Source organism: Prunus persica, chromosome G1 (assembly GCF_000346465.2).
Source record: "Prunus persica cultivar Lovell chromosome G1, Prunus_persica_NCBIv2, whole genome shotgun sequence".
Taxonomy (NCBI): Eukaryota; Viridiplantae; Streptophyta; class Magnoliopsida; order Rosales; family Rosaceae; genus Prunus; species Prunus persica.
Window position 1 is genome coordinate 36,106,871 of NC_034009.1, and position 27,654 is coordinate 36,134,524.

Below are 27,654 nucleotides of genomic sequence, written 5' to 3' on the forward strand. Positions count from 1 at the left end.
CATTCCTTAACGAAAGGGCTTTTCGCTTCGCGGCCGAGTCGACTCAGTGGAGAATATATTCGCAAGAATCTTCTAGCTTGCGACGCGCGGATCAGATTCTGTCCGTACGGTGTCATTTGAGTCACATCACATGATGAACGGTCCAGATGAACCCGTGGGAACACGTGGGAATGGAAGAGGTTATAACGGTTTCGCGGTAAAAAAATTTGGTTTTTTATTTATTTTTAAACTTAAAAAATGGCCCACAATGCGCAATCAGGGAGATTACAGCGCAGAAAACACAGAGAGGATGCGTGACTTTCTGGTGAGCGACTCGATGGCCAACGGGCGATCGACACGTGGGGATTTCGAAAAAGACAGGTTGTTAAATTGCGAGGAAAAAGATACGACAGGTGTAGGGTGGGATTTGGTTCTGTTGCTTCTGATATTTTTATTTCGCGGGATTTCCAGAACATTCGCTTGGCATTTTGCGTTTTGGAGTTGAGGGGCGCACATGCGTGCGGGTGAAGTTACCGTAATGCCCTTGAGAGTGATTGGGTGCGTGTCAATTTTATATTCACGTTCATTATGAGGAGCTATGAGTATCTACTTAAGAAAACCAAAAGGAATGTGGCGCTGAATCTGAATGGGTTTGAAGTCCATTAATGCGTTCCAGGGCTTTTCAACATTTTGTTCCATATTCCATGCCGTGCCCACTGGCTAATGGGTTTGATGTGGGCCCAACATATTCTTTTCTCGTCAAATCCAAATAAAGAGGCCGGGTGTTACGGGAGCTCCTATAATCCAGGTCGGTTTATGTCGTCGAAGTTTCAATTCAGCTGTCTAATAATAATACTCTTAAAGTGTTGTTGAACGAACTCACAAATTAACTGTGTTCACTTTACTAATAAACTATTTATTGAATTATCAATTTGCTCTAGTATAAAATGACCAAAAATGATATATTGAATTGTGAAATAAATGTAATGTTAATAAATACACCATACACTAAATAAATAAATAAAAATTACACCTTTCTCACTATATTCAACCAAATTGAACTTTTGTTTTCTTTTTCTTTTTCTTTTTCTTTTTCTTTTTTGGGTTTGTTTGTTAACCTCAATAATAATAAATGAATAATTAGGGAGGGACCAACCATAAAGCCAAGCAGGATTAACAAATATGTATAGAGATGGGTTAGTATTATGAGACAACCATCACAATGTCTGTCTGATTCATATAGAACTGCATAATTAATGACAATGATGATATTAGTGTGTATCAGGGGTATTTTTAAAGTTTTTATAATTGTGTATTAGTGTGTATCAGGGGTATTTTTGGTAGTTAAATATGGTGTACTTAGTTAATTTTACATTTTGATTTAAATATTAAAGTATGTTTAGATCATAGGGTGTACTTAGTTAATTTCAGAGTTCGTTTAGCAATGCTCTACTTTTATTGATCAGACAACTATGAAGACTCCCACACTATAGCCTCATACAAGTGGTACGCAGCATAAATGGGCATGTAAACCATAGAGGACCAAGATATAGAACCGTTGACGCACGTAAGTTCCACAATACTGTTAATATATGTGCGGGCGACTCCGAGTAACTGTTAACCTAGAGTCAGAGAAATGAAATTCAAATATAAAATATTTTATTCTAATGTCGATTTCTGAATACAAAAATGTGAATTTGATGCAGTGCTAAATAAGGTGTGCTACTTCTCTGTACATCTGATACTGATACTGTTGTGGACGGGGGTTTTGGCCAAAGAGCTATCAAGTGAACCTCAACTAATAATAATATTACAGCTGAGGTTGAATTCTATGATGACAAATAACACACACCACAAACAGGGAATTTTGCATGCTCTTCGGCTAGAGAAGTTTGATTTGACTGAGGATTTATGTGTTAGAAGCCCAAAAACTTTGGTGCTAAATGCAGAAGGGGTTCCATAGCACTTGGAGCAAATTTTCTTCCAAAAAGAAAGCAGATTGAAGAGTTCCGGTCGTTGTAAGTGCAGCGATGACCCTCGAGCATTCTCTTGAAGAATTCCTCAGTGATATCAGCTCTTCCAAAGGTAGCTGGGTGAGGTCCACCCCTTGACCAATCCACCCAAGTGATGCTTCTGTTTGCTAAGGAATTCCCTGCTTGAATGGTTAGCATGGTGGGGAAATAGTGCTCATCAACATAACATGCGGGTCTACAGAACTTTTCAAATTTTTGGTAAAATGTCGTATCTTCGACAATGCTGATGGCAAGCTTCCGGTTAACTTCAAACCATTGGGAGCCCTTGCGCCACTGGGTTATATTCACTTCAGGTGCCATGTTATTATTATAGCGTCCTCTCCCGAATGGCCCAGGGTCGTCAAATGCACCGATGAAGCTGTACTTGGATTTCATTAAGTAGTGGTAAATGACACTGAAGTTATAGAGCGGAATGCAAGATTCGGAAACAAGAATGAACCATTCATTGGATATGTCAAGCAATGCATTAGCAAGGAGCCTTCTCTCAGCATCACACATACTCATTCTTCCCCACTCAGAAACCTGCACAGCAGAAAACCAAAACTCTTAGCAGATATGTAAGAGATATTGCATAATATCTATCCAGATTTGAACAGAAAAAATTTCTACAGCAGCAACCAAGATGACCTCAAAGAAATTAGACAAAACAAGTTATCCTCAAGCTACAAAGCAACAACAATATAATTTTCCCTGGATACTCTGTTTTTGAAGCTACTAACTGCGGATCATGAGTTTCTCTTTTGTTCAAAACACCCAGGTTAAAAAGTAAAACAAGCAGAGATTTTATGGAATATGTTCATGAATCTGAAATAAATACTTGGTATGTTTCTATACAAGCTTGAACTCTATCACAAAGCATCATTCACATAAATAATTAATTTCTTCCTCATAACCTGAAGGCAGATATCATGACAGTATGGAAATGTCATGATTGTGGCACGAGAACAAGTCAGGAATCAAGAACGTAGATTAAAAAAAAAACATCAGGACTATGTGAAGAGGTCCAGGGTGCCACCCCAGTAGTCAATGCCTTTACATCAGCTGTTCATCATGTACGAAAACATTTATGCATCTGCTTTTTTCATGTTTATAAACACAGGTGTTGTAATAGTCTCAAGATCCAAAAGTTAGCAGCAGATGGAGTGGACCTAGTGGAGTTTCACATGCAGGATTGTCAAATTCATGGAATAAAGAGTCAAATCCATTCACTTAGTTGAGTTTGCACTTGACACACGAGTCCATGGAACAAATAGGGCGTCCTGCCCTCCCCAAGAGATGGTCTATATATCCTACATCACTGTAATTCTCAATACATGAACATGATAAAACTGACCTGTTCCTTTCTACCAACACACAGAAAGGTAGTTTTAACCCTTTCTTTGATGATAAGCAAAAATTACCAACTCTTGGAAAGATGAATTTCGGATTTCATCATGTCTTAAGCTTCACATACATAACCTAACATTTTTAAATGCAAGAGACCAGGGTGTGTGCTCACCACAGAGCAAATATAGGAAATCAAGATGTGCAGAAAGTAAAAACCAGATAAACCAGTGATAGAGAACTAGATATCTACGAATTTACCTCAAAATAAAAAATAAAAAAATAATTTTGTACTTGCTGAAGGATGCTTAGTAGAACATGCAATCTCACAAAGGATAGAATATGGACCTGGCTAGGAATGTGTCTCCCATAAAAAACGGACGAAGTGTGAAAATGAGGTTGAAATGACGGCAGTGAATGAACGTAGATTGAATAACGTCCTTCATGTCCCTTCAGAAACCTCTCCCAAAGGGGTGCCAGCGGCAACGGCCCCCTGGTCAAGAACATAAATGCAATCTTTGGAACTCTCTCAAAAGGATACTTCTTTATTCTAGGCATAAGAGAAGCCCTCCACAATAATTCCTTATCAGTCATAGTGTGTTGAAGATTTGATGGCGGCTTAATCCACCGGTCCAAACCACTCGGTTCCTCATAGCATGGCTGGAAAGAGGACGTGACCGTTGTCATCACCCCATTAATTCCAAAATGACGAATCGTCAATATGCTAATGACTGAGAAAGTAATACAGAAAAGCACAAACAGCACAAACAACTGAAGTAGCCTTATCGGCAATGCCTTGGTTTGGTTTGTCCTGCCAGTAACTCCGGGGTCCTTGCCTTCCTCTAATGGCACAACCCTTGATTGCATGGTTTGCATCTTGATTAAAACACTGCACCAAAATCAATTTCTAGCTCTTCTGATTACTACAGAGTACCTCCAAGTCTCAAAATTTTGGACACCTATTGACTTCTCTCAAACAAGAAAACCCACAGTCCAAAATTGCATCTTGCATCACAAACGGTGAAGTGAACACGAATTTAATCACATTGGAATCTGAATCACTCAGTTTTCTTCAAAACTGCAACCCCACCAAATAAAAACACACTGCACAGATCTGAAACTAATACTACAGTACTGAACACATACTGCGTAAAAAATTTTAACTTCAGCACATGGGTTCTTAATAAACTGAGCTTATATCAACGATCTAAGCTAAGATCATACAAATATGGATCGAACTTCTCTTTCACCAGAGAAAAAAGTATGACATACCATGTGACTTTTGAGGTTGAAAGCTAAATTGATGAAGACGAATGAAGGATTTAGATCCTTGTATTTGACTGCTTGAATTGCGCCCAAGAATACGGGAAGTGGTCAATTGGATGAAGAACAAGAGAACAGAAGGAGGAGGTCACGCAGAGGAGACTTTGGCGGCAGAAACAAAAAGGTGCAGTGACCAATAATAATGAGAGAGTTTGAAAAACTTGGGGAGAAGTCTTGACCGAGTGTGCGCGTTGTGTGTGAGATGAGAGAATTGTGAGGAAGACGACGACTCTGTGATGATCTGTAGAATCTCAAGTTTTAAGAATGTCTCTCACACGGTGCGGTGCGAGTGAGGAGGGAGAGGGGATCCAGCTTGTCGGCTAACTTGGGAGTGTGATATATAAGCACCCATCCAGTTTCATAGCTTGGTGGAAAAACGAACTTGCCTCATCTGTTGCGTGTGTGTATTTTTGGGTAAATTCATTAGTGACTAAAATGATAAAAATCGACCTTCGGATGCGATTACTATGTTTTGATTATTTTTTTTCTTTTTTAGTAGAAGCGATAGTTTCTAAACTGAATGAAAGTGGAATTTCTCACACACACACATCTATAATGTCATGGAGATTCAAACTTGAGACCTCTATTATGCAAGTTAAAATTTTTCCACGCAATAGACCCTGTTGGCGATACACTTTGATTTTAAGATGGGCAGATAACAATAGAAACTTTATTTTATTTATTATTAATTGCAAGCACCCTATTGGAACACGTTTCACCCTATTGGAGCATAATTAGCATCAAAGCAAGAAAATCAACTATTTTCCCCCCTCATAGCCGCATAAAAGAACAGATAAAAGGATAGAGTATAGAAGCCTAAGTACAGATGTAAATGTAATTATTGGTTAGAGATTGGGTTTAGTTTAAACAAGTTAATGAGGCTTTGATTGGTTGTTGAAGCTTAATGTCTTATGGTGGTGGAGAACCCAATTGTATCAAACAACGTAATAAACACGACGTGGTGTAGTTGGGCAGACCGCAAGTCTTGGCCTCTAGTTAGGTGGGATTTCAGTTCTTTCACCAAACCAAACAAGCCATGAGGAAAGCTAAAGAAAGTCTAAAGGTAGGAGCCATATGTAGGATCAAATCTGCCTAGTAACCAGTTGTATATCCCCTTCTGTCTACAACACTTTACATTACGTAATCGGTTGCATATTTCTATTCTATCTGTTTAAAACAATCATCATCTATATATATAAAGCAAAAGGTAGAGAATGGTGAAACATTCAAAATACCAGAAAATATCCTTGGTTAATGCAAACATTAAGAACTAAACTTATTAATTAAATGAGGATAATATGGTAAATTTACACTTTTTATAAAAAATTAAAATTAAATAAAAAATAATGGATCTTATTTTTATGGAACACTTTTTAATTCTAAAAAAATTTTAAATTTTTTTTAAAAAAATGCCTCTCGCAAGCGCGTGCAGAGAAGCTAGTGTTACATAATGAGTGTTGTAGACACGAGAATACAAAACCGGAGATAGCTAAGATTCTCTCCATATGTTGAGTCTACACCTACCTACAACCGCATCTAAGATTCCCCCAGCAATAAGGACACAGGGACAGCTGAGGATCCAAAATGGTTCATATACATGGGGTCCCGATCTCGATCTAAACTTCGTTAAAAATAAAGTTGATTGGTTGATAGAATCAACCACACTCAAAAAAACAAGCAGTTTTAACTCGAGAGAGGAGTAGAATCAACCACACTAAAAAAAATAAGCAGTTTTAACTCGAGAGAGGAGTAGAATCATAAAGCCTTCGCTGCTGTGAATGGCGATCCTGCAAAACAATTCATGATGTAACTGTGATTTGCAAAGAAAACCATCCATGCATTCATTTTGAACGTGTGATATAATAACACGTCATATCGACAATGAGATCCTTGAAAACTGAGCAACGTCACAACATTAGGTCTGTAATTTGCCAGTATATCTACTGTCTATGAAAACGCCAAAGTTGAAGACTAAAACTAAGATACTACAGAGCGTTTTCTGCTCACAGTCACAGCACATGAAACAGCTAAGATGTAGATGTTTCTATCTTATTCACAAAGGAACAGTTAGCTCCACATCCCAAATTCTATATACCATGGCATATTTCTTGTAGCATATACCACTCTACTTCACCACAAAACTGGCACGGAGGTTGGAAACCATAACTGGGCACTCTCCCTTCTCATCATATTCAACAAAGTCCCCTCCCGACAAGTCAACATGGTCAAATTTTGTCCCTTCCACCTACAAGAATGAACACTAGTTTAAGTTGAAATAAAGATGCATCCAGCAGAGTCGATTGCAGTACATAAAAATGAAAACTAGAACTTCAAAAATCGAAACTATTCTCCTATTTTCAAAAATTCAACAATTCAAATGCAAAAATTCAATTCACTGGGGCCTCTAGTAATTCGTTTTTCACTCCTTGTTTCTTTTTCTAAATTTCATTATCAATCTAATTTTCACTTTTATTCTCCTTGGGGTAGGGAATGGCGATAGGCGGGCATGACACTCCTGGCCAAGCAGAACAGTAAAAATGAGTTGACATTTGGTGACACCATCTCTGGTCCAATCCACATGGTAGGCTTCCATAGTAAATCTAGTGTACAAGACAATTATACTGTTTGTGGGATGCCCTTAACGTCAGAAAAATAAAATATCACTATTTTCTGCAGTTCCCACCTCTTGAATATGATATGCTCATGAGATGTACTAACCTTAAGATCTTTATGCTAAAGGACAGAGACCTGAGCTTTCTCACCCCAAAAAGAAAGGATCAGAACTCAAAAGGACAAAAATACCAAAATAAGCTTTGAAAGGCGCTACCACATTATGGAATAGGATATGCAATCCTTAATGCTTAATGTACTATGTACTATAAGTACAAACAAGGAGAGTTAAGAAGAGAAGAATAAAAGAATTTATACATATGCGCTGAAGTTCATAGGAGTTAGTGAGATTTAGTGCTTAGGAATGTTCGCACGATTACTATTTATAAGACCATTCAGCTCAAAGGTCCCAGCAAAGTCATTTTCCATCCATAAGTACAATAAGAAAGTTTTATACAATATGCTACATAATTGGAAGGTGGTGTGTGAAGAAGAGAAACTTACAGATTCAACCTTCCACCCACTAGCAAATACATAGTCCACAGGCTCATAACCCCTGCACTCAAACATCATCAAGGGGGAAAATTTCCTTTCTTCACACATTTGCTGGGTCAGTGGTTTACCATGACCTGGCATCATTGTCAGAGTTCCATCCCTTCCACAAAACTTGCACTACAAGGGGAGATGCAAATCACCACACATATATAGCAAACTTAACCAGAAAATATTCGTTCAAAGATAAAACATAAAGGGAACAACCCCCATATCCATGAATTGAAGATATGCAATAGTAATAACTTATGTCAACGTAGTTGACTCATATGTCATCAAATAGAAACTGCACAGAGAAATGTGTTGGAACCCACACATGTAAACTTTAACCAAGAGAAGAGAAATGAAATCCCGATAAAATCTCAAAGTTGTCGCTACAATTAGGCACCCAAACAAACAAAGCATTTGCTCAACCAAACAAGCATACTACAGAAAACACAAACTACCATAACTCTTCTGTTCCTTTCCTTCTATTTCCTCAGAAACTAAATATACTTCAATAAGCTCTTAAATTCCAAAGCCCATTGAGCAATTAGTAGAGAGAGAGAGAGAGAGAGAGAGAGAGAGAGAGAGAGATAATGGTTACCTTCTGAACGAGATTAACGGTTGCCTTGCCCGATGGAAGAGGAACAGTCTCGTTCAAGCTCACACAAGTTTCCCTCTGGCTCAGCTCTCCACACCTCTCACATTTCAACTGCAAGATTACAAAAAGAATAGAATCATGTTAATAATGACTATATCAAGCTCGGGAGACTAAGCGACGAACATCGACGTCAATTTTAAGCTACAACCCCTAGAAATCTGAACACGAACACCAACTATAATGACAAAATCGACTGCATTTTTGGAGCAAAAAACTTGACGAAAGGAAATGAAGGTGACCTTGAAGAGATAGGAAAAGTTGGGGTCGTTGCAGCCTTCCTGGGGCTGAAGGTTCGTCAGGTTCTCGAGGTCCGCAGCGATCTGAAGTAAAAATTTCACCATTTTCGATTTGGCGTCAATCTCGAGCTGCTCACCGCGTCTTTGTCTCACTGTGTGTAGCTAGTGGCAGGATGAGTAATAAATAAGGGGGGCTTGGGCGACGAATAGACGCTATCAGTTAAACGGCGTCGTTGTGCGGAATTTAATTTTTTTCCGACACGGGGATTTTTAGCTCAAGTTAACTACAATTTACCCTAAAATCGATGGCCTATGTTCGAATCATCTTTCTTAATATCGTTTGTATTTTAAAAAATATTAAATTATATGAATCATATTGTGATACCTGTTACAAAGAGAAGTTTAATATTATGAAAGTCTTTCAAGTAGCAAATGTGAATTAGGTCAGTTAGTCAAAGTAGTGTGTCCATCTTTTTTCACATTAGTTTTTAGATTTATGATAATAGTACTTCATTTGAAATTTTGAAGGCCATTGAAGTGAAGGAACCAAAGCAATATTGTAGGAATTTAACAATCATTTTGCCATTCTAATTTGTGAGGACACGTCATAATGTTAGTCCTCATACCATTTTCCATTTTACACACCGCAGTTCAAATATTGGACCAAAAAACAAAACGAAATTGGCATGATTGGAAGGTGAACCATGCAAAGTTTGCAGATATGTAATCAGAATCATGTGCTACATATTATGGAGGCACTGTCCTTGAAGAGATTCAACTAGTGTTGGGATCTTAGCCCATCTCATATACTGAAAGAAAGATAATTTCCATTTCATGATTTTGGGTGTTTGTGATTAGTTAACAACAAATTAATGGGGGGAAGGGGGTTGTTTGGTGGTGAAGGGATTGGAATAAGGGGCATAATGGTAATTATGTTGGGAGCAACTGTGACTCTTATTAGATGTGGGGTGCTTGTGGAGGGTAAGTTGTTCTCTAAACAGAAGATTTTGGAAGCCGAAAGACAATTAAACCAACTTAGAAGGCCTGCAGTTAAAACCATTCAGGTAAGAATTGTCCAGAACTTGAGCCCTTCACATAAGTTTTCTGCATTGTATTCATTTACTCAGTTCATATTAATCTCTATGATTGCTTGTAGAGTGAAGATGGTGATATCATTGATTGCATTGACATCTACAAGCAGCCAGCTTTTGATCATCCTGCTCTCAGAAACCACACCATCCAGGTCTGCCTTCTGTTGTGCAAGTTGAAAGTAGACAAAGATTTACTCTGCAACTTTAATCTTTTTGCTACCATATAACAACTGCTTTGAGTCTTTTTTTCAGATGGCACCAACATATGATACAACCAAGGAGACAAAGACAATGAAAAAAATGGACAGATGGAAGAAGAGGAATGAAGAACAATCTCCCATTACCGTGAAGCAAACATGGCACAAAAGTGGAAGCTGTCCTCAGGGAACAATCCCGGTCCGAAGAATCCAGAAAAAGGAGCTTCTGAGAGCTAGCTTGGTTAAGGACTATGGAAGAAAGAAGCACAGTTCTACCTTGTCTCGTCATGTTTCACAGTTAAGTGACAACAAAACTGTGTACCTTCAACGAGCAAACCACTCGGTACATCAATTCCCCACACACACATTTTTAATTCATTGGAAAATTAACTACAACTATACACCTAATGAAGAGGGTTTTTTTTTCTCTGTGTGTAATTTGTGATGGCATCAGAAGGCAATATTGTTTACAGAAGGGTACAGATATAATGGAGCCAAAGGAGACATCAAAGTTTATAACCCATCTGTCGAGCTTGATGATGAATATAGTACTTCTCAAGTTTGTCTCATAAATGGTGCTTATTATGACTTTGAGAGTGTTGAATCTGGATGGGCGGTATATATATATTAACATAATAAACCCTTTCACTTTCATCTTGAAGCTACTTACTTCTTCTGTCATATTATGTTCATGGCATAACTTTTTAGTCTGAAAAATTACTCTAATCCCTCTTCAGGTAAATCCCAGTGTATACGGGGACAGACAGACTCGATTTTTCGTGTATTGGACTGTAAGCAGCCATGAATAAAGACTTAACATTCATGCGAGTAATTCCACTAGATTTGATGTGATTTCTGATGTTTCTGCAGGTTGATGGCTCACAGAAAACTGGTTGCTTTGATCTCACTTGTCCTGGATTTGTTCAGACTAGCCATGAAATTGCTCTTGGTGCAGCAATCCATCCAATCTCTGTTCCTCATGGGCTTCCATATCAAATAATAGTCTACATCTACAAGGTCAGGTCAACAGTTTAACAACATAACGCGCTTGATGAACAGTTTAGCAACATAACATGTCTAACATTATTCGTAATACTAAATAAGTTTTCCTATCGTATCTTCAATTGAATTTCTTTTTTGTTTTGCCTCCAAATTTAGGATCCAGTAACAAGCAACTGGTGGGTGCAATATGGGGAGAGAATTAACATCGGTTACTGGCCGCCGGAGCTGTTTGTTTTATTGAGCTACCATGCAACAAGTGTTGAATGGGGAGGTGAAGTTTATAGCTCAAGAGTGGGAACTACGCCTCACACAAGAACAGATATGGGCAGTGGACACTTTGCTGAGTCATCAGTTTGGGGGACTTCAGGCGTCATAAAAAGAATTCGAGTACATGAGAATTCACCTGGGCTGAAATTCCCTGATATAGTTAATACTTTGATGGATGAGTTCAACTGTTATGATGTCAAGTATCTTTCGGATTATGTTGAAGATCCTGAGTTCTATTATGGAGGGCCTGGTAGAAATTATATGTGCCCTTAAGCTTATGTTAACTTTGCTAGGACTTGTTTAAGACCCCATTAGAATGGGTAATTATGTTGTTTTAAACTTTCATTAGTTATTTTTTCAATATCAAACTCTGTAAACCCCATCTTATTTCTCAAAATGACATAGTTTTAGACATAGACACGATACAAGCACTAAAAACACAAGTGGATAATCCTATTTCGTCCCCAAAAGGAAAAGCCTTAGAGAGTGGAAATCTCCTAATAAATTGGTAAAAATTAGGCATATTAATTTTAATTTCTATCCAGAGGTTGCGCAATATTTGAATTCAGATTTAGAGGGAAGTGAAGTTTTTGGTGTATAGGCATCGATTGTGTGTTACACTAACATAACATGTATAACTTTGCACAAACGACTTGGAATTTCATTTTTTATATATATAATAATCGAGAAAAATATTTGTCTCATTTCTTAAAATGAGTCATTCCTCCTTACATGCAAATTACAATTTGACATGATCTACACGTGTTAGGTTGACTCGTTTAATTCTACTATTGACACGTAGCATTATCTCCTAATAACATAGAAATTTAACAATCATACTGTAGAAATTTAACAATCAGTTCATACTGTAGAAACCAAGCCATACTGTAGAAATTTAACGATCAGTTCTTCTTTGGCTAAAGATTTATGTAGCTGGGTTTACCAAGGTTAAGGACACACTTGTCCAAATATTCAACAGCTACCATTTTGAATTTAACACTTGGCAATTCAAATATAGAATAAAAATGTGAAATTTGCATGATTTGGAAGGTGAATCATGCAAATTTTGCAGTATATGTAGTTTGCAGAAGATATGTATGCTGCACATTGTGGGTGGCATTGTCCTTAAATAACCTAAGCTTAACTTAGATTCTGAAAGCAAGATAATCAGTTTCCATTTTATGATTTTGGGTATTTAAATTACCTGAGATTTAGTATATAATCAAACAAATGGGGAAAGGGTTGTGTAGTGGTGAAGTGATTAGATTAAGGGGGATGAAGATGATGGTAATTATGTTGGGAGTGACAGTGACTCTAATTAGATTTGGGGTGCTTGTAGAGGGTGATTTGTTCTCTAAACAAAAGATTTTGGAAGTTGAAAGAAAATTAACCCAACTTAGAAGACCTGCAGTTAAAACCATTCAGGTTTGAATTGTCCAGAATGAGCCCTCCACACATAAGTTTTTTTATTATTGTATTCATTCTCAGCTCAAATGATTGTTTGCAGAGTGAGGATGGTGATATCATTGATTGCATTGACATTTACAAGCAGCCAGCTTTTGGTCATCCTGCTCTCAGAAACCACACCATCCAGGTCTGCCTTTCTGTTGTTCTAGCTGAAAGTAAAAAAAAGAAAAGATTTACTCTGCAACTTCAATCTTTTTACTACCATATAACAAGTGGTTTGAGTCTTTTTTTAGATGGCACCTACATATGATGCAACAAAGGAGACAAAGACAATGGGAAAAATGGACAGATGGAAGAAGAGGAATGAAGAACAATCTCCCACTACAGTGAAGCAGACATGGCACAAAAGTGGAAGCTGTCCTCAGGGAACAATCCCGGTCCGAAGAATCCGGAAAAAGGAGCTTCTGAGAGCCAGCTCGGTTAAGGACCATGGAAGAAAGAAGCACAGTTCTACCCTGTCTCGTCATGTTTCAGAGTTCAGTGACAACAAAACTGTGAACCTTCAACGAGCAAACCACTCGGTACACCAATTCTCCACACACACATTTTTTAATTAATTGGTAAATTAACTACAACTATACATCTAATGGAGAGGGGTTTTTTTGTTTTTTGGTTTTTGTGTTTGTGTAATTTGTGATGGCCTCAGAAGGCAATATTGTTTACAGATGGGTATAGATATAATGGAGCCAAAGGAGACATCAAAGTTTATAACCCTGCTGTTGAGCTTGATGATGAATATAGTACTTCTCAAGTTTGTCTCATAAATGGTGCTTATTATGACTTTGAGAGTGTTGAATCTGGATGGGCGGTATATATATTAAAATTAATAAACCTTTTCACTTTCATCTTGAAGCTACTTACTTCTGTTACATTTTAAGTTCACGGCATTACTTTTTAGTCTGAAAAAATGCTCTGAATCCCTTCAGGTAAATCCCAGCGTATACGGGGACAGACAGACTCGATTTTTCGTATACTGGACTGTAAGCTGGCATGAATCATAAATTAGTTTTCATATGAGTAATTCCACTAGATTTGATATGATTTCTGATGTTCCTGCAGGTTGATGGTTCAAAGAAAACTGGTTGCTTTGATCTCACTTGTCCTGGATTTGTTCAGACTAGCCATGAAATTGCTCTTGGTGCAGCCATCTATCCAATCTCTGTTCCTAATGGGCTTCCATATCAAATAATAGTCTACATCTACAAGGTCAGGTCAATAATTTAACAACATAACGTACCTAACCGATAGTTTAGCAACATAACATGTCAACATTACTACTTGTAACACGATAATAGGTTTTCTTCTCGTATCTTCGATTGAATTTCTTTCTGTTTTTGTCTCCAAATATAGGATCCGGTAACAAGCAATTGGTGGGTGCAATATGGGGAGAAAATTAACGTCGGTTATTGGCCGCCGGAGCTGTTTGTTGCACTGAGCTACCATGCAACGAGTGCTGAATGGGGAGGTGAAGTTTATAGCTCAAGAGTGGGAACAACTCCTCACACAAAAACAGATATGGGCAGTGGACACTTTGCTGATTCTGTTTGGGGGACTTCAGGCGCCATAAGAAGAATCCGAATACATGAGAATTCACCTGGGCTGAAATTCCCTGATATAGTTACTACTTTGATGGATGAGTTCAACTGTTATAATGTTAGGTATCTGTCAGATTATGTTGAAGATCCTGAGTTCTATTATGGAGGGCCTGGCAGAAATTATATGTGCCCTTAAGCTTAGCTTAGCTTTGCTAGGACTTGTTTAAGACCCATTAGAATGGGTAATTATGTCGTTTTAAACTTTCATTTATTTTTCCAATATAAACTATAAAAACCCAAAACTCTTATCCTCAAAATAACGTAGTTTTGGACATAAACACCAAAAACACAGATGATTCTATTTGTGAGAATGTGAAGGTAAAGAGTCCCACATTGGAAAGTTGAGAAACCTAGCAAGGGCTTATAAGGAGTTGGGTTACTCCCCCCATTGCCAATTGGTTTTGGGGTAGAACCTCAACTTCCTTCATGGTATCAGAGCAAGGCTTCACATGTTGAGCCCAACAGCCACACGTGCTCCCACGTCACCCAATATGTGTTGTCCACGTGTTAGGCTTGAAAGTTCGCCACACGTGCGGGGGCGTGTTGAGAGTGTTTGTCCCACATTGAAATGTTAAGGGACCTAGCCTGGGTTTATAAGGAGTTGGGCAACTCCCCCCATTGCCAATTGGTTTTGGGGTGGAACCTCAACTTCCTTCATGGTATCAGAGCAAGGCTTCACGTGTTGGGCCCAACGGCCACACGTGCTCCCACGTCACCCAATATGTGTTGTCCACGTGTTAGGCTTGAAAGTTCGCCACACGTGCGGGGGCGTGTTGAGAGTGTCACGTGCTCCACGTCACCCAAAATGTGTTGTCCACGTGTTAGGCTTGAAAATTCGCCACACGTGCGGGGACGTGTGAGAATGTGAAGGTAAAGAGTCCCACATTGGAAAGTTGAGAAACCTAGCAAGGGCTTATAAGGAGTTGGGTTACTCCCCCCATTGCCAATTGGTTTTGGGGTGGAACCTCAACTTCCTTCACTATTTCATCCCAAAAAAGAAAAGCCTTATGGAGTGGAAATCTCCTCATTAATTGGTAAAATTTTGCGTTAGTTACTTACCATCTTCAATTTGACCGAAGTTCTATCCAAAGGTTGCACAATATTTGAATTTAGATTTAGAGAGAAGTGACGTTTTTGGTGTATTGGCGTCGATTATGTATACATTAACAAGTTCAATTTTGCACAAAGGACTTGGAATTTTTTTATTTTTTTTATAAATAATAAATCAAGAAAAATATTTGGTTCCTTGTTAAAAATGAGTCATTCATTTTCAGAATGCAAATTAATTTGACATGAGTGTAAATTTTTTAACATGCTTTTAATAAGTTATTTATGTATAAGTGTTAAGTTGCGATTTGAATGTAAGGAGAAACGACTCAGTTAGTTCTATAAATCAAACTAGAAGAAACACATACACATCCGTGTGTAATTTGCTAATTTGTAATACCGGTTGCAAAGAGAAAGTAGGTATGGTGGAAGCCTTAAAAGTCCCCCAATACATTGTATAGCCGTGCGGCTCTACTTTTAAAATTTTCTATTTATAAAGTATAGCCGGCTATACCCTAAAAACGCCGTGAAAGCAAATTCTTTCTTTATATATACTAGCCTCTCTACACGCGCTTCCGCGCATGCGAGAGGTTTTTTTAAAAAAAATTTTAAATTTATTTTAGAATTAAAAAAGATAATAGATATTTGTGTTCCATAAAAATAGGATCCATTATCTGAATTTTCTTTTTTTTTTAATTTTTTTAATGCGAAAAATTGTGAATTTACCATATTATCCTCATTTAATTAATAATTTCAATTCTTAATGTTTGCATTAACCAAGGGTATTTTCTGGTATTTTGAATGTTTCACCATTCTCTGCCTTTTGCTTTATATATATAGATAGATATATACATTACCGCCCAATAGATTTGTAATTCAAAGCCGTGCGGCTATACTATTTTTTATAATAACAACCATAGTATAGCCGACCGGCTATACCCTTTTTATTATATAAAAAAAATCCGAGTATAAGTACCATTTTTAAAAGAGGACCCACTGGAGCCTAGCGCCCCCTTTTGCCATGTGTCAAAAATAGTACAGCCGAGCGGCTATACGCAATTAATTATAAAAAAATAAGTGTAGCCGAGCGGCTATACTATTTATAATAAAAAAGGGCCACCGCTTAACGAGCATGGCCAAAGTATAGCCGCGCGGCTATACTCTATAAATATAATATTCTGAAGGTATAGCCGGTTGGCTAGACTCATACTCGTTTGCCCGTAATTTGTTTTTAAAAAGTATAGCCGACCGGCTGGACTCGGCATTTTCTTAATTGTTTTTTAAAAATAGTATAGCCGAGCGGCTATACCCGGGTTTTTAATTTTATTTTAGGGTTCAGGGTTTAGGGCGGCTATACTCGTTTTCCCCTAATTTTTTTAAGAAATAGTAAAGCCGAGGGAAGGAATCAAGCCATATTGTAGAAATTTAACAATCATTAATTCATTGGCTAAAGATTTGTGTAGCTAGGTTTAACCAATTCTAAGGAATTGTTTAAATATTCAACAGGATACCATCTTGAATTTAACATGTGACAATTCAAATATTGAATAAAAATGTGAAAGTTGCATGATTGGAAGGTGAATCATGCAAATTTTGCAGATATATATAGTTATCAGAAAATATATATAGGTTTAGGAAGATAACCCAAGCTCATCTTAGATTCTGAAAGGAAGATGAACAATCTCCATTTTATAATTTTGGGTATTTGAATTACCTGAGATTTAGTACATATCAGACAGAGTTTAGTTAACAAAAAATGGGGAAAGGGTTGTCTGGTGGTGAAGTGATTAGATTAAGGGGGATGATGGTAATTATGGTGGGAGTGACAGTGACTCTAATTAGATGTGGGGTGCTTGTGGAGGGCAATGTGTTCTCTAAACAGAAGATTCTGGAAGTTGAAAGAAAATTAACCCAACTTAGAAGGCCTGCAGTTAAAACCATTCAGGTTTGAATTGTCCAGAACTTGACATAAGTTTTCTTCTCATTGTATTCATTTAATCAGCTCATATGATTGCTTGTAGAGTGAGGATGGTGATATCATTGATTGCATTGACATTTACAAGCAGCCAGCTTTTGACCATCCTGCTCTCAGAAACCACACCATCCAGGTCTCCCTTGTATAAGTTCTAGTTGAAAGTAAACACATTTTTCTTCTCTGTGACATTATATATTTACTGATAATCTAACAAATGCTTTGAGTCTTTTTTCAGATGGCACCAACATATGATCTGACGAAGGAGACAAAGACAATGACAAAAATGGATAGATTGAAGAAAAGGAGTGAACAATCTTCCGTGACAGCAAAGCAAACATGGAAGAAAAGTGGAAGCTGTCCTCAAGGAACGATCCCAGTCCGAAGAACTCGAAAAAAGGACCTGCTTAGAGCTAGCTCAGTTAAGGACTATGGAAGAAAGAAGCACAGTACCCTGTCTCGTCATGTTGCAGAGCCTAGTGACAACAAATCTGTCTACCTTCTACGAGCAAACCACTCGGTACATTAACTTCCCATTTTCACATTTTTAATTGATAAATTAATCACATCTCATGAAGAGGGGTTTTTTTTTTGTTGGTAATTTGTGATGTCCTCAGAAGGCAATATTGCTTACAGAAGGGTACAGTTATACTGGAGCCAAAGGAGACATAAAAGTTTGTGCCCCTTCTGTTGAGCTTGATGATGAATATACTACTTCTCAAGTTTGTCTCATAAACGGTCCAAGTTTTGCCTTTGAGAGTGTTGAATCTGGATGGGCGGTATATTAACATAAACCCTTTCACTTTCATCTTGATGCTACTTACTTCTGTTACATTCTATGTTCATGGCATAACTTTTAGTCCGAAAAATTACTTGGAATCCCTCTTTAGGTAAATCCAAGCGTCTATGGGGACAGAAATACTCGATTTTTCTTATACTGGACTGTAAGTTGACGTGTTTCATGACTTAGTTTTCATGTGAGTAATTCCACTAGACTTGATGTGATTTCTGATGTTCCTGCAGGCTGATGGTTCAAAGAAAACTGGTTGCTTTGATCTTACCTGTCCTGGATTTGTTCAGACTAGCCATGAAATTGCTCTTGGTGCAGCAATTTATCCAATCTCTGCTCCTGATGGGCTTCCATATGAGATAATTGTCTACATCTTCAAGGTCAGCTCAACAGTTTAGTAACATAACATGTACAGTTTAGCAACATATATATCTGATATCTGAAAAAGACAATGTAATATTAAGTGTTCTTCTCATATCTTCGATTGAGTTTCTTTTTTATTTGCTTCCAAATTTAGGATCCAGTAACAAGCAATTGGTGGGTGCAATACGGGGAGAGAATTAACATCGGTTATTGGCCTCCGGAGCTGTTTTTTGCATTGAGCTATCATGCAACAGGTGTTGAATGGGGAGGTGAAGTCTATAGCTCAAGAGTTGGAACTACTCCCCACACAAAAACAGATATGGGGAATGGACGCTTTGCTAGTACTGCGGGATTTTCAGGTGTCATAACAAGAATGAGAATACATGACAATTCACCTGCACTGAAAATCCCTGAATGGGCTGAGACTTACATGGACGAGTTCAATTGCTATGATGCTATCTATGTTGAAGACTACGTTGAAGATCCTGAGTTCTATTATGGAGGGCCTGGTAGAAATTATAAGTGCCCTTAAACTTAGCTTAGCTAGGAATTGTTTAAGACAACACAAGTCGATAATACAATTTCGTCCCGAAAGGGAGAACATTTCCAATTATCAATGTTTACCAAAATGGCATATCAGCTTAATTTCCAGGTTTCCAAATGAGGTTTTTTTCTTGGTAGGTAACATGGAATCTGTGTTTGTATGTAGTCGGTATAGCATATCTTAGAAGAAAGTGAGACAGAAAGGTAACAGAGATGTTAAGCAAATGTCCACGATTCACAATATGTGACTCTCTAAATTAAATGAAGGGACAAAATGCTGCTAATGGGAACATCTTAATTCACTGGATAAAGATAAAACCCGTTTTCTGTACATGCAATTATGTCCAAATATTGCACCAAGACAAGAGTACTTATTATGTTTCTATATTTAAGAGAGGCGTGCATGAACTGCACATTTGACATGTGGATGAAGCCGCGAGGACTTGCATCATATATATAATAACACATTATCTTCTTTCTTTTCAACCAGACATGCCTTCATTTGGTTTCTCAAAGGTTAATTTTACCACCTAATTATCCTGTTAATTTTATCTATAGCTTGATTGTATCTCTCTGTGTGTACAAGAGTGTAAGTGAGACACAAAAAGAGATTGAAGATGGGGAAGAAGAGGGCTTTAATGTTCTCGTTAGCATTGGGATTGTTTGTTTTTTGTGTTAGTGCAGCAGAACATCACCATGTGAAGGCTAAAACTAAACGAATTTCTTTGGAAGTTCATAAGAAGTTGAAGCTTTTGAATAAGCGTGGCGTGAAGACTATCAAGGTCTGATTTTCTGCCATTTTTATTAGCTTTCTGACTAATCACACTTTCACAGAATTTTATCTATATCAGATCTGTTATACAATTTTCTTTCAGCAGTCTTCTCCATTTCAAAATTTAGCTCAACCCTTTGTGCTATTGCCTCTGCTGTCTTAAATTTCACAATTTCTTCTTTGTTGTGCTACTGCTATGACTTGGTAAGCTCAGAGGACTGACTGTATGTTTTACCACTTGATTATTTGATTTCTTGCAGAGTGAGGATGGAGATATCATTGACTGTGTTGACATCTACAAACAGCCTGCTTTTGATCATCCGGCATTGCGCAACCACAAAATTCAGGTCGACTTTTAAACCTTTGTACATTTGGAGAATGTATGAAACAAAAAATAAAACATTCTCCAAGTTTTAAAAACGTTTTAAAAACAATCTCCAAGTTTTAAAAACGTTTTAAAAACAATCATGTTTTCTTCCAAATGTTGATATAGTTGGTGTATAATATTGCAGATGAGACCCAGTAATCATGTACAAAATGATCATAATTCTTCTCAGCTGGTATCTCAAATTTGGCAAAGGAGCGGAAGCTGTCCAGACGGAACCATTCCCATTCGGAGAATTCGAAAGCAAGATTTATTGAGAGCTACTTCACTTGAAAACTTTGGGAAGAAAATGCCAGTGCATTCTTCCTACTCCCCCACAGATGACAAGGGCACTGTGTACATCAACAGCACCCGAGTCGAACTCGGGCCTCAAGTCAATCGTTCAGTAAGCAAACATCGTGAAGATTTAATTAACAAAGTTTACTTTGATCCTTGTCTAACTTGTGCAAAACTGTGTTTGCTAGGCTGCTATCCTGTTAACTACTGGATACAATTACATAGGTGCTCAAGGAGATATAAATATTTGGACTCCAAGAGTTGAATCACCAGATGAGTTCACTACTGCTCAAATCTGGCTTAAGAATGGACCTGGAGAGGCTTTTGAAAGTGTAGAATCAGGCTGGGTGGTAAGTAGTATATTATGGTAACTTCATTTGGAAAATATTACTTTTCAACTATCAGTTCCTCAAAATCACTCCATATATGTGTATATAACTGCTACTCTTTTTTGCTCCTCTTCGTTTGGCTTTGGACAGGTAAACCCAAAGGTATATGGTAATGGAGCAACTCGACTTTTTGTATATTGGACTGTAAGTACTTCATTACAAAATGATCAAAAGAACAGGAAAATGTAGCATATATTATGTTTGCTCCATCTGAAATGTGCCTGCACTTAATTCTTCTTTTTTTTTTTGGGTTTTTTCAGAAGGACTCATACAAATCATCAGGCTGCTTTGATCTCACCTGCCCAGGATTTGTGCAAACCAACAAAGACATAGCCCTTGGTATGGTCCTTGGACCTGTATCATCTAAAATGGGACCCCAATATCAAACCACCTTCAGCATCACCAAGGTTTGAAAATCTTAATCACTTTTCGTGCATTCAAATCATTTCCATTGTTAGTCAACGGGATTTAGCCCAGTGAAAAGGGCTTTGACTTGCAAACCAGTGGTCTCAAGTTCGAATCCCCATGGCACATTGACAGTTGCATGTGCGAGAAAAACCCATCCCCTTCCTAAATTTGACGCACAAAAAATACATTTCCATTGTTGAACAAAAATGTGATGGTTTAAAACATACGTTGTAGGAACCAAGCACAGGAAATTGGTGGGTGCGTATTGGCCAAAACGTTCCTGTGGGATATTTTCCTGGAGAGCTCTTCTATTATTTGACACGCGGTGCTGCAACATTAGTTGAATGGGGAGGAGAAGTGTTTAGCTCCAAGGTGAAGCAAAATCATCCACACACTGCAACAGGGATGGGAAGTGGAGATTTTGCATCGGGCAAATTGGGCAATGCATGCTATGTGAAGCAAGTTAGGATTATAGATTATTCAAAGCAATTGAAGTACCCAGAATGGGTAGGCACTTATTCAGATGAAGAGTATTGCTACTCTGCATTGAACTACGCTCTGTCACTTGCTCAAGAACCTGTGTTCTACTTCGGCGGACCGGGTCGAAATCCTCCTTATTGTCCCTAAGTTGTTCATAATCTCAAATGAGGACGCTTAATTTCCATAGTTTTTTCTTGAAATAATGTCCAAATATATGATGGCTTGAGCCAATGTAGCAAGACTATTTTATATTTGAAGCCTATTGTTATTGATTTATATGTGATCAGAAATGGACTTATAATTTTGGTCCCATTGTCTGCGATCCTCTTGCATTGCTCACTGGTTGTGCTTTCACAGAGATACATCTACATATATGAGCATATAAAAGCCAAATTACAAGAGATTTATCAACATAATTGGTCTAATAGCCCTATTAACTTTATTGGCCTCCTCACATTCTGAGGTTTCGAATGATTAGGTTTTTTTTTTCTTTCTTATTTTAAATTTGGTGAATAATTAAAATGGATTTTGAGTTTGGTAATTAAGGTGATCACTTGTTCAGTATTGACAAAGCTTGGATCGAAAGTAACATAAAAGGACGGTACAATTTCTGGAACTTGATTTTCACTTTTTAGCTTGAACTTCCAGACAACAATATCAGATATTCAAAAATGGACAATTACTCCTATTACCCAAATAGTTGCTACCTATGCCCAATAACACAATACATGAGGGGAAATATCGCATATTCAGATTACACTGCTCAGGTTGTGGTATTCCAGAGGTATACAAGATATACATATACGAAGAATATACAATCACAAGATCAAGAAATAAGGAAAACCCCATTACAGAATATCATACCAAAATGGCCAGGCCACACCAACTTCGATGAGACCAATATCATTTGCAAGCCAATGAGAGAAAATCAGCTAGATCGAATCATGCTGTTTTCTCTCTTCTTGTATAGATTGGAAAATACGAGCAGCTGATGCAGTTGCAGTTCTTGGATTGTGTGGCACAACTCTAATCGCTCGTGTTGGCTGGCCTGAATCATGAGGTTGGGCAACTCCTTCTGGAATTACCGGAGCCATTGGAAAAAGTTGAAGAGCATCACTTCCTTCAGCATTTTGATCTGTCCCCAATCGTGCTGTGTCACCTGGACTATTTGCAGTACTTCCTTGTAGCTCACTGTCGTTAGATGCCTGAAACATCATGGCATGAGGAATAGCTCCACTTTTCTGGGATGGCATATTGCATGAGCTTTGATGCTGCACATTAGAGTTTGTTCCCCCTCCTGATAACTGATCGATTTGACCATGTGAACCAGGTCCGGCAAACCAATGCATTTGTTCAATGCCTGAGCTTGGCATGGCTGGATTCATAACGGACATGCCATATGGAGGAAAGTAAGTATGGCCTAATGGAGGAGGGGCAGGAAGAACCCCCGTCCCTTGATGATGATGAGAAGCTGGAACCCCATAGTTTGGCTTAACAAAGTTACCCGTCATGGGAGTTGAGTTGAAAGGTCCACATCCTCCACAAACTGGTCCCATAAATCCAGGTCCATGATATGGCTTATATACAAGTCCTTCAGAGGGAGACATTACAGGAATTAACAACTGGTGTCCAGGTGATTGATGGAAACACCAAGGACTGGCTTTATTATCAGTACCGACAGGTGTTGGCTGTGGGTTCCCTACATATGGCCCATAATTTGAAGTCTGACTACCATTTTTCACAGAAGAAAGAGATGTTTTCCCAACTGCATTTTCTGCGGAACATTCAATTTTGTTGTTTGGCTTCTCAGGTTCATGTTTGCGCTTTACAACACGTAGTAGTGGCTTTACAACATACTCTGATGAAAGTTTCTTTGCAGGAGAACCCCTTAAAGAAGATGTGCCTAGGAAAGCAGTATCTTCAAGCAAAAGATTAGGAGACCCAGCAATCAGTCGTTGGACCTGTTGAAAACAACTAGAAAGTTAAAAATCTACCCTCCTGTAGTCCTTTTGGGGTTCAAATAGCATCATTTATTCTGTGTTTATATATACATTTTTTTTTTTGGGACTATATACACATATATGTTTATTTGCATCTCATAATTGCATTCCAAGAGAAGCAGAATTACAGGGTCAGAGACTATGTTATAGTCTTACCTTAATGAGCCTATGCAACTCAAATACTTGCACTGCAAACAATCTTTGCTGACTGTAGAAAGTAACAGGGGTTGGATCAAAAACATAATTATACAACATATACCAAATCATATGAAACTTGGCAAAACACAAAACCGAAACCAATACAAGGAAAAAAAAAGAACTGAACAGAAATGAAGGATCAGGCACTTGAAAGAATCATTTATACCAAAACAATCCTTACTGTGTAATATATTCCATATAAAACTCACATTATGTAAGAGATAACAGCCAAAGGACTAGGTGCTTTAATCACAAAATATCTGCTTACCCCATGAAAAGCACCATAGCCTATTAACTCCACATGACCACACCCCCAAGCTAATCCTTAGACTTGATATTGATCAGGAGTGCAGGCAAATATGACATTTACCAAACATGGGAAGAAAACATCTTAAGGATGGATTCAGAAAATTGCACATCAGAAAATAGTTATAAACAATGAGGCACAGATCAGTAAAATAATAACAAAAAATAATAATAATAATAATAATAGTGAATACAATAAAAAGGAAAGCTAAATGCTAAAAACACTATCTTCAGAGCAATAAAAACGAAAGCTAAATGCTAAAACAGATTCGAAAACATAGCAACTATCTGCAATATAAATCAAGATGTCTGCAAATCTCCTTTATTTCACATAATTAGAGCTCCAAATATGTAATATTCAATCAAAACCATATAAGAACTATACATTCAGTTGTATGGATGTCATAAATGATCCTCGTTACAACAAAGTCGGACAGCAAGCGCATAATAGAGCTTTCTAATTCACATGTAAATACTTACAGCTCTTTTCTTATAGTACAGAAAGAAAGAAAATACAAAACCTTCAATAACGAAAAAAGAATATGTAATGATGAGAAGAAGCCATATATAGGGGAAATCTCATATTCTATAAAGCATATAAAAAGAGTACGCAACCCCAACCCAACAAAATCTTCCAACACAGGACATCAAAGCACTACATAAGAGATGTAATCCTCCTCACCACCATGTCCACCACCAATTCCACAATGTCAAATATAGTCCAAGATCCACAAAATGTAGTCCCAAGGATAATCCTTCATCACTTGTTCCCCTCCTTGCTCCCAGCCCTCAAGTGCCATGAAGGGAAAATTTTCCCAGTGGCCAAAAAACCAAAGCATTACGAAACCGAGACAGGAATACACCCAAAAGGCAGATACAAAAGGGCAATGAATAATGAGATGATCCGCTGTCTCGGAGGTCGCGTTGCACAAGATAACTCTATTAAGATGTATGTTTCCCTGCTTTAAGATGATCCATATCCACTGTTAAAATGTTATCGAGGGCCTTTTAACAAAAAGAAATTCCACTTTAGAAGGGATCCAGGGACTCTGCACTATGAAATATCACCTCCCTCAAAGTCGCATTTAAACAAAATTCAGTCTATAGTCCTAGTTGTTATATTTGATGGTGTAAACGCTTATGAAACAAAAAATCCAAAGTACAAGTGTGGAAATATTAAATAAAACAGAGGTATTATGAGACCAAAATGCTTCACAAGGACAGCAAAACATGTACTATATTTGGAAAAGGGTAAACTTCAAATTAAGCACAAAGTAACAACTGAATTGGAGCAGCTATTGGAGAAAATAGAGACTTACTTGACGATTGCTTTTCTTGCCTTCCAGAAATGTTTCTGACCTATTATTCCTACAACGTCATCGGGAGAGATATCCAAGCCAGATATAGAATCCACCATGGAGGTCTCTGAGACATCATCACTTTTGTCTACATGTCCCATTTGAGGTGAAATACACGTTCTATCTCCACGGTATTCACTGTCATTATCAAGCTCATTGGGACCACCAGGATCCTCCCCAGAATAAGACAGACTTCTTTCCTGGAAAACAGCTCCCTTCTCTACATCTCTTGTACACTCAACAAGACCATCACCTTGCCCAGTGATGTTTGGCTGTGATCCAGATCTAGACTCTTGTTGTAAGCAAGCATCACTCTCAGATAACCTGCTGAATCTAGGAACAGGATAGTCTGCATACTCTTGATTTGGAGATGCACTTACTTCTTCTGCAGGCCCATCAATCTTTTGTCTAGTTGATATTTTTGTGGCAGATTTTGCTGAATGGTCCCTAACCGGGCCACTTACTTTTATTAGATCCTCTTCTCTTTCACTTCTCAATTCTCGTCTCAAATTGAGAGTAGTTGGGGAGCTTAATTGTTTTGGATCCTTCTTGCCCGTATTTTTTAGTTTCACTGTATGGCCAGAATGAGATGGGCCGATTGGAGCAAGTTTTTCCTTATCAATACCAATTTGAGTTTTACTATGACAAAGACCCATCCTTGATTGAACAAATACAGGCACCCTAAAATCATCCTCCTCTCCGACTTTCTTTCTTTGGTCGGGTTGTGTCAAGGGCGTGTTCTCATTTGCTCCATCAGATTGACGAGCATGAAACATCTCAGCCTGACGACTAGGTGTAGATGGATGAACATGAAGCGGAACAGGCAAATTTCCTTCAGAACGACTTCCCTGAAAACATAAATTGCTCCAGAAAAATCAGATATGAAATAACCAATTTTCCCTATAGAAGCTTCCAATACTATTTCTGAAAACACTATTGATTTTCCCTTCTTAAAGTGCAGATATAGCAATATTGGTTATATTGGCATTTTCTTTTCTGGACTGAACTATATTGGCAATAAAACACAACACATGTACATAGTAGCATGCAAAACTACTGGATATAGCATAAAACAGAATTTGTAGTTAGCTACTACAAAAACAGAAAACAAACCTAGTGAAATCCATAACCTAACTAAAGCTTAAAAGGATAACACTTCAAAACTAATCCTCAGTAAACCTTAAACGAGAAAGCTAGGCACAAATTATGAGTTTACCTGGCTCGAGAAAGCTGAGGGAACCACACTGCTAGTGTTATTTGGATTAAGAGGCATCACCACAGGGTTGAACCTCTGAGAAGGGATACTGAGCTGTTCATAGAGCGCCATCTTATTCCTTGGAGGTGCTCTTGGCCCTCCTTTATCTGCATCATTCACATGGAGTCTTGGGAACATAGGTCCCATAACCTTTTCTTCGTTCCCTCTCTTCATTTTCAACACCAACACCAAGTCCAAAAATCTATTCTTATATTAAATTCCCAAAACCACCCTCAAAAACTCAAACTTGTTCAAACCCATGCACCAAAAACATCTCTTTTGTTGAAATTGTGCTCGCTAAAACGAGAATACCAAAAGGGATCTAACAAAATCCCAGCTAGCTAAAAGCCTTCTCCTTTCTCATAATAGATCAAATTCCAGAAAACCCAGAAGCAGACCAGGCTTCTAAAACCTGAACCGACATAAACAGACTCAGCTTATCACACCCGAAAAAACCAAGCTCCAAATTAGGCAAGACCCAGATGTCAAACACCAAAAGTAAACAGATTCCCTTTGAAAAAACGAGAGATTTCTTCACAACCCAGCTGGGAAAAAAGGGTACTTGAGAACTGAAACTGATGGAGGAACGAACTAAAAGCGTGAATTGTGGAAAAGAAGGGATAGGAATAAAAGAAGAGCCAAGAAAGAGATTGGGAGTTGAGGGCTGAGAAAGGCTAAGGCTTATTTTAGGGATTCCGCAAAGGGATCGTCTTCTTAGAAAAAGGAAAAGTGAAAAGTGCGGGGGTTGGTTGGGCCCTTGTTTGGGATAGACCCAGAAGAAGACTAGAACCTCC

General features: G+C 38.0%; 7 protein-coding genes across 7 annotated transcripts; 4 read left to right on the top strand and 3 right to left on the bottom strand.

Moving 5' to 3' along the window:
- Positions 1,689–5,193, bottom strand: LOC18789970. The gene is made up of 2 exons (XM_007222613.2): positions 3,684–5,193; positions 1,689–2,534 (listed from the first exon to the last, which is right to left on the bottom strand). Exons 1-2 carry the CDS (start codon positions 4,209–4,211, stop codon positions 1,896–1,898), a joined length of 1,167 nt encoding a protein of 388 aa, XP_007222675.2. The 5' UTR covers positions 4,212–5,193; the 3' UTR covers positions 1,689–1,895.
- Positions 6,475–8,934, bottom strand: LOC18789159 (UPF0587 protein C1orf123). Its single transcript, XM_007223545.2, has 4 exons — positions 8,703–8,934; positions 8,407–8,514; positions 7,773–7,940; positions 6,475–6,903 (listed from the first exon to the last, which is right to left on the bottom strand). The coding sequence occupies exons 1-4, from the start codon at positions 8,802–8,804 to the stop codon at positions 6,784–6,786; spliced, it is 498 nt and encodes a 165-aa protein (XP_007223607.1). The 5' UTR covers positions 8,805–8,934; the 3' UTR covers positions 6,475–6,783.
- LOC18790036 lies at positions 9,623–11,529 on the top strand. Its single transcript, XM_020557376.1, has 7 exons — positions 9,623–9,763; positions 9,856–9,942; positions 10,043–10,186; positions 10,442–10,603; positions 10,725–10,778; positions 10,858–11,004; positions 11,146–11,529. The coding sequence occupies exons 1-7, from the start codon at positions 9,623–9,625 to the stop codon at positions 11,527–11,529; spliced, it is 1,119 nt and encodes a 372-aa protein (XP_020412965.1).
- LOC109947420 lies at positions 12,487–14,454 on the top strand. The gene is made up of 7 exons (XM_020557382.1): positions 12,487–12,681; positions 12,764–12,850; positions 12,957–13,244; positions 13,370–13,531; positions 13,650–13,703; positions 13,783–13,929; positions 14,074–14,454. Exons 1-7 carry the CDS (start codon positions 12,487–12,489, stop codon positions 14,452–14,454), a joined length of 1,314 nt encoding a protein of 437 aa, XP_020412971.1.
- LOC18793602 lies at positions 17,133–19,022 on the top strand. Its single transcript, XM_020557386.1, has 7 exons — positions 17,133–17,310; positions 17,387–17,473; positions 17,576–17,857; positions 17,955–18,116; positions 18,228–18,281; positions 18,361–18,507; positions 18,645–19,022. Exons 1-7 carry the CDS (start codon positions 17,167–17,169, stop codon positions 19,020–19,022), a joined length of 1,254 nt encoding a protein of 417 aa, XP_020412975.1. The 5' UTR covers positions 17,133–17,166.
- On the top strand, positions 19,629–22,055 carry LOC18790384. The gene is made up of 7 exons (XM_020555450.1): positions 19,629–19,815; positions 20,066–20,152; positions 20,318–20,575; positions 20,655–20,816; positions 20,946–20,999; positions 21,116–21,262; positions 21,498–22,055. Exons 1-7 carry the CDS (start codon positions 19,651–19,653, stop codon positions 21,888–21,890), a joined length of 1,266 nt encoding a protein of 421 aa, XP_020411039.1. The 5' UTR covers positions 19,629–19,650; the 3' UTR covers positions 21,891–22,055.
- On the bottom strand, positions 22,380–27,638 carry LOC18788445 (protein EARLY FLOWERING 3). The gene is made up of 4 exons (XM_020555449.1): positions 26,822–27,638; positions 25,567–26,453; positions 23,900–23,951; positions 22,380–23,704 (listed from the first exon to the last, which is right to left on the bottom strand). The coding sequence occupies exons 1-4, from the start codon at positions 27,032–27,034 to the stop codon at positions 22,676–22,678; spliced, it is 2,181 nt and encodes a 726-aa protein (XP_020411038.1). The 5' UTR covers positions 27,035–27,638; the 3' UTR covers positions 22,380–22,675.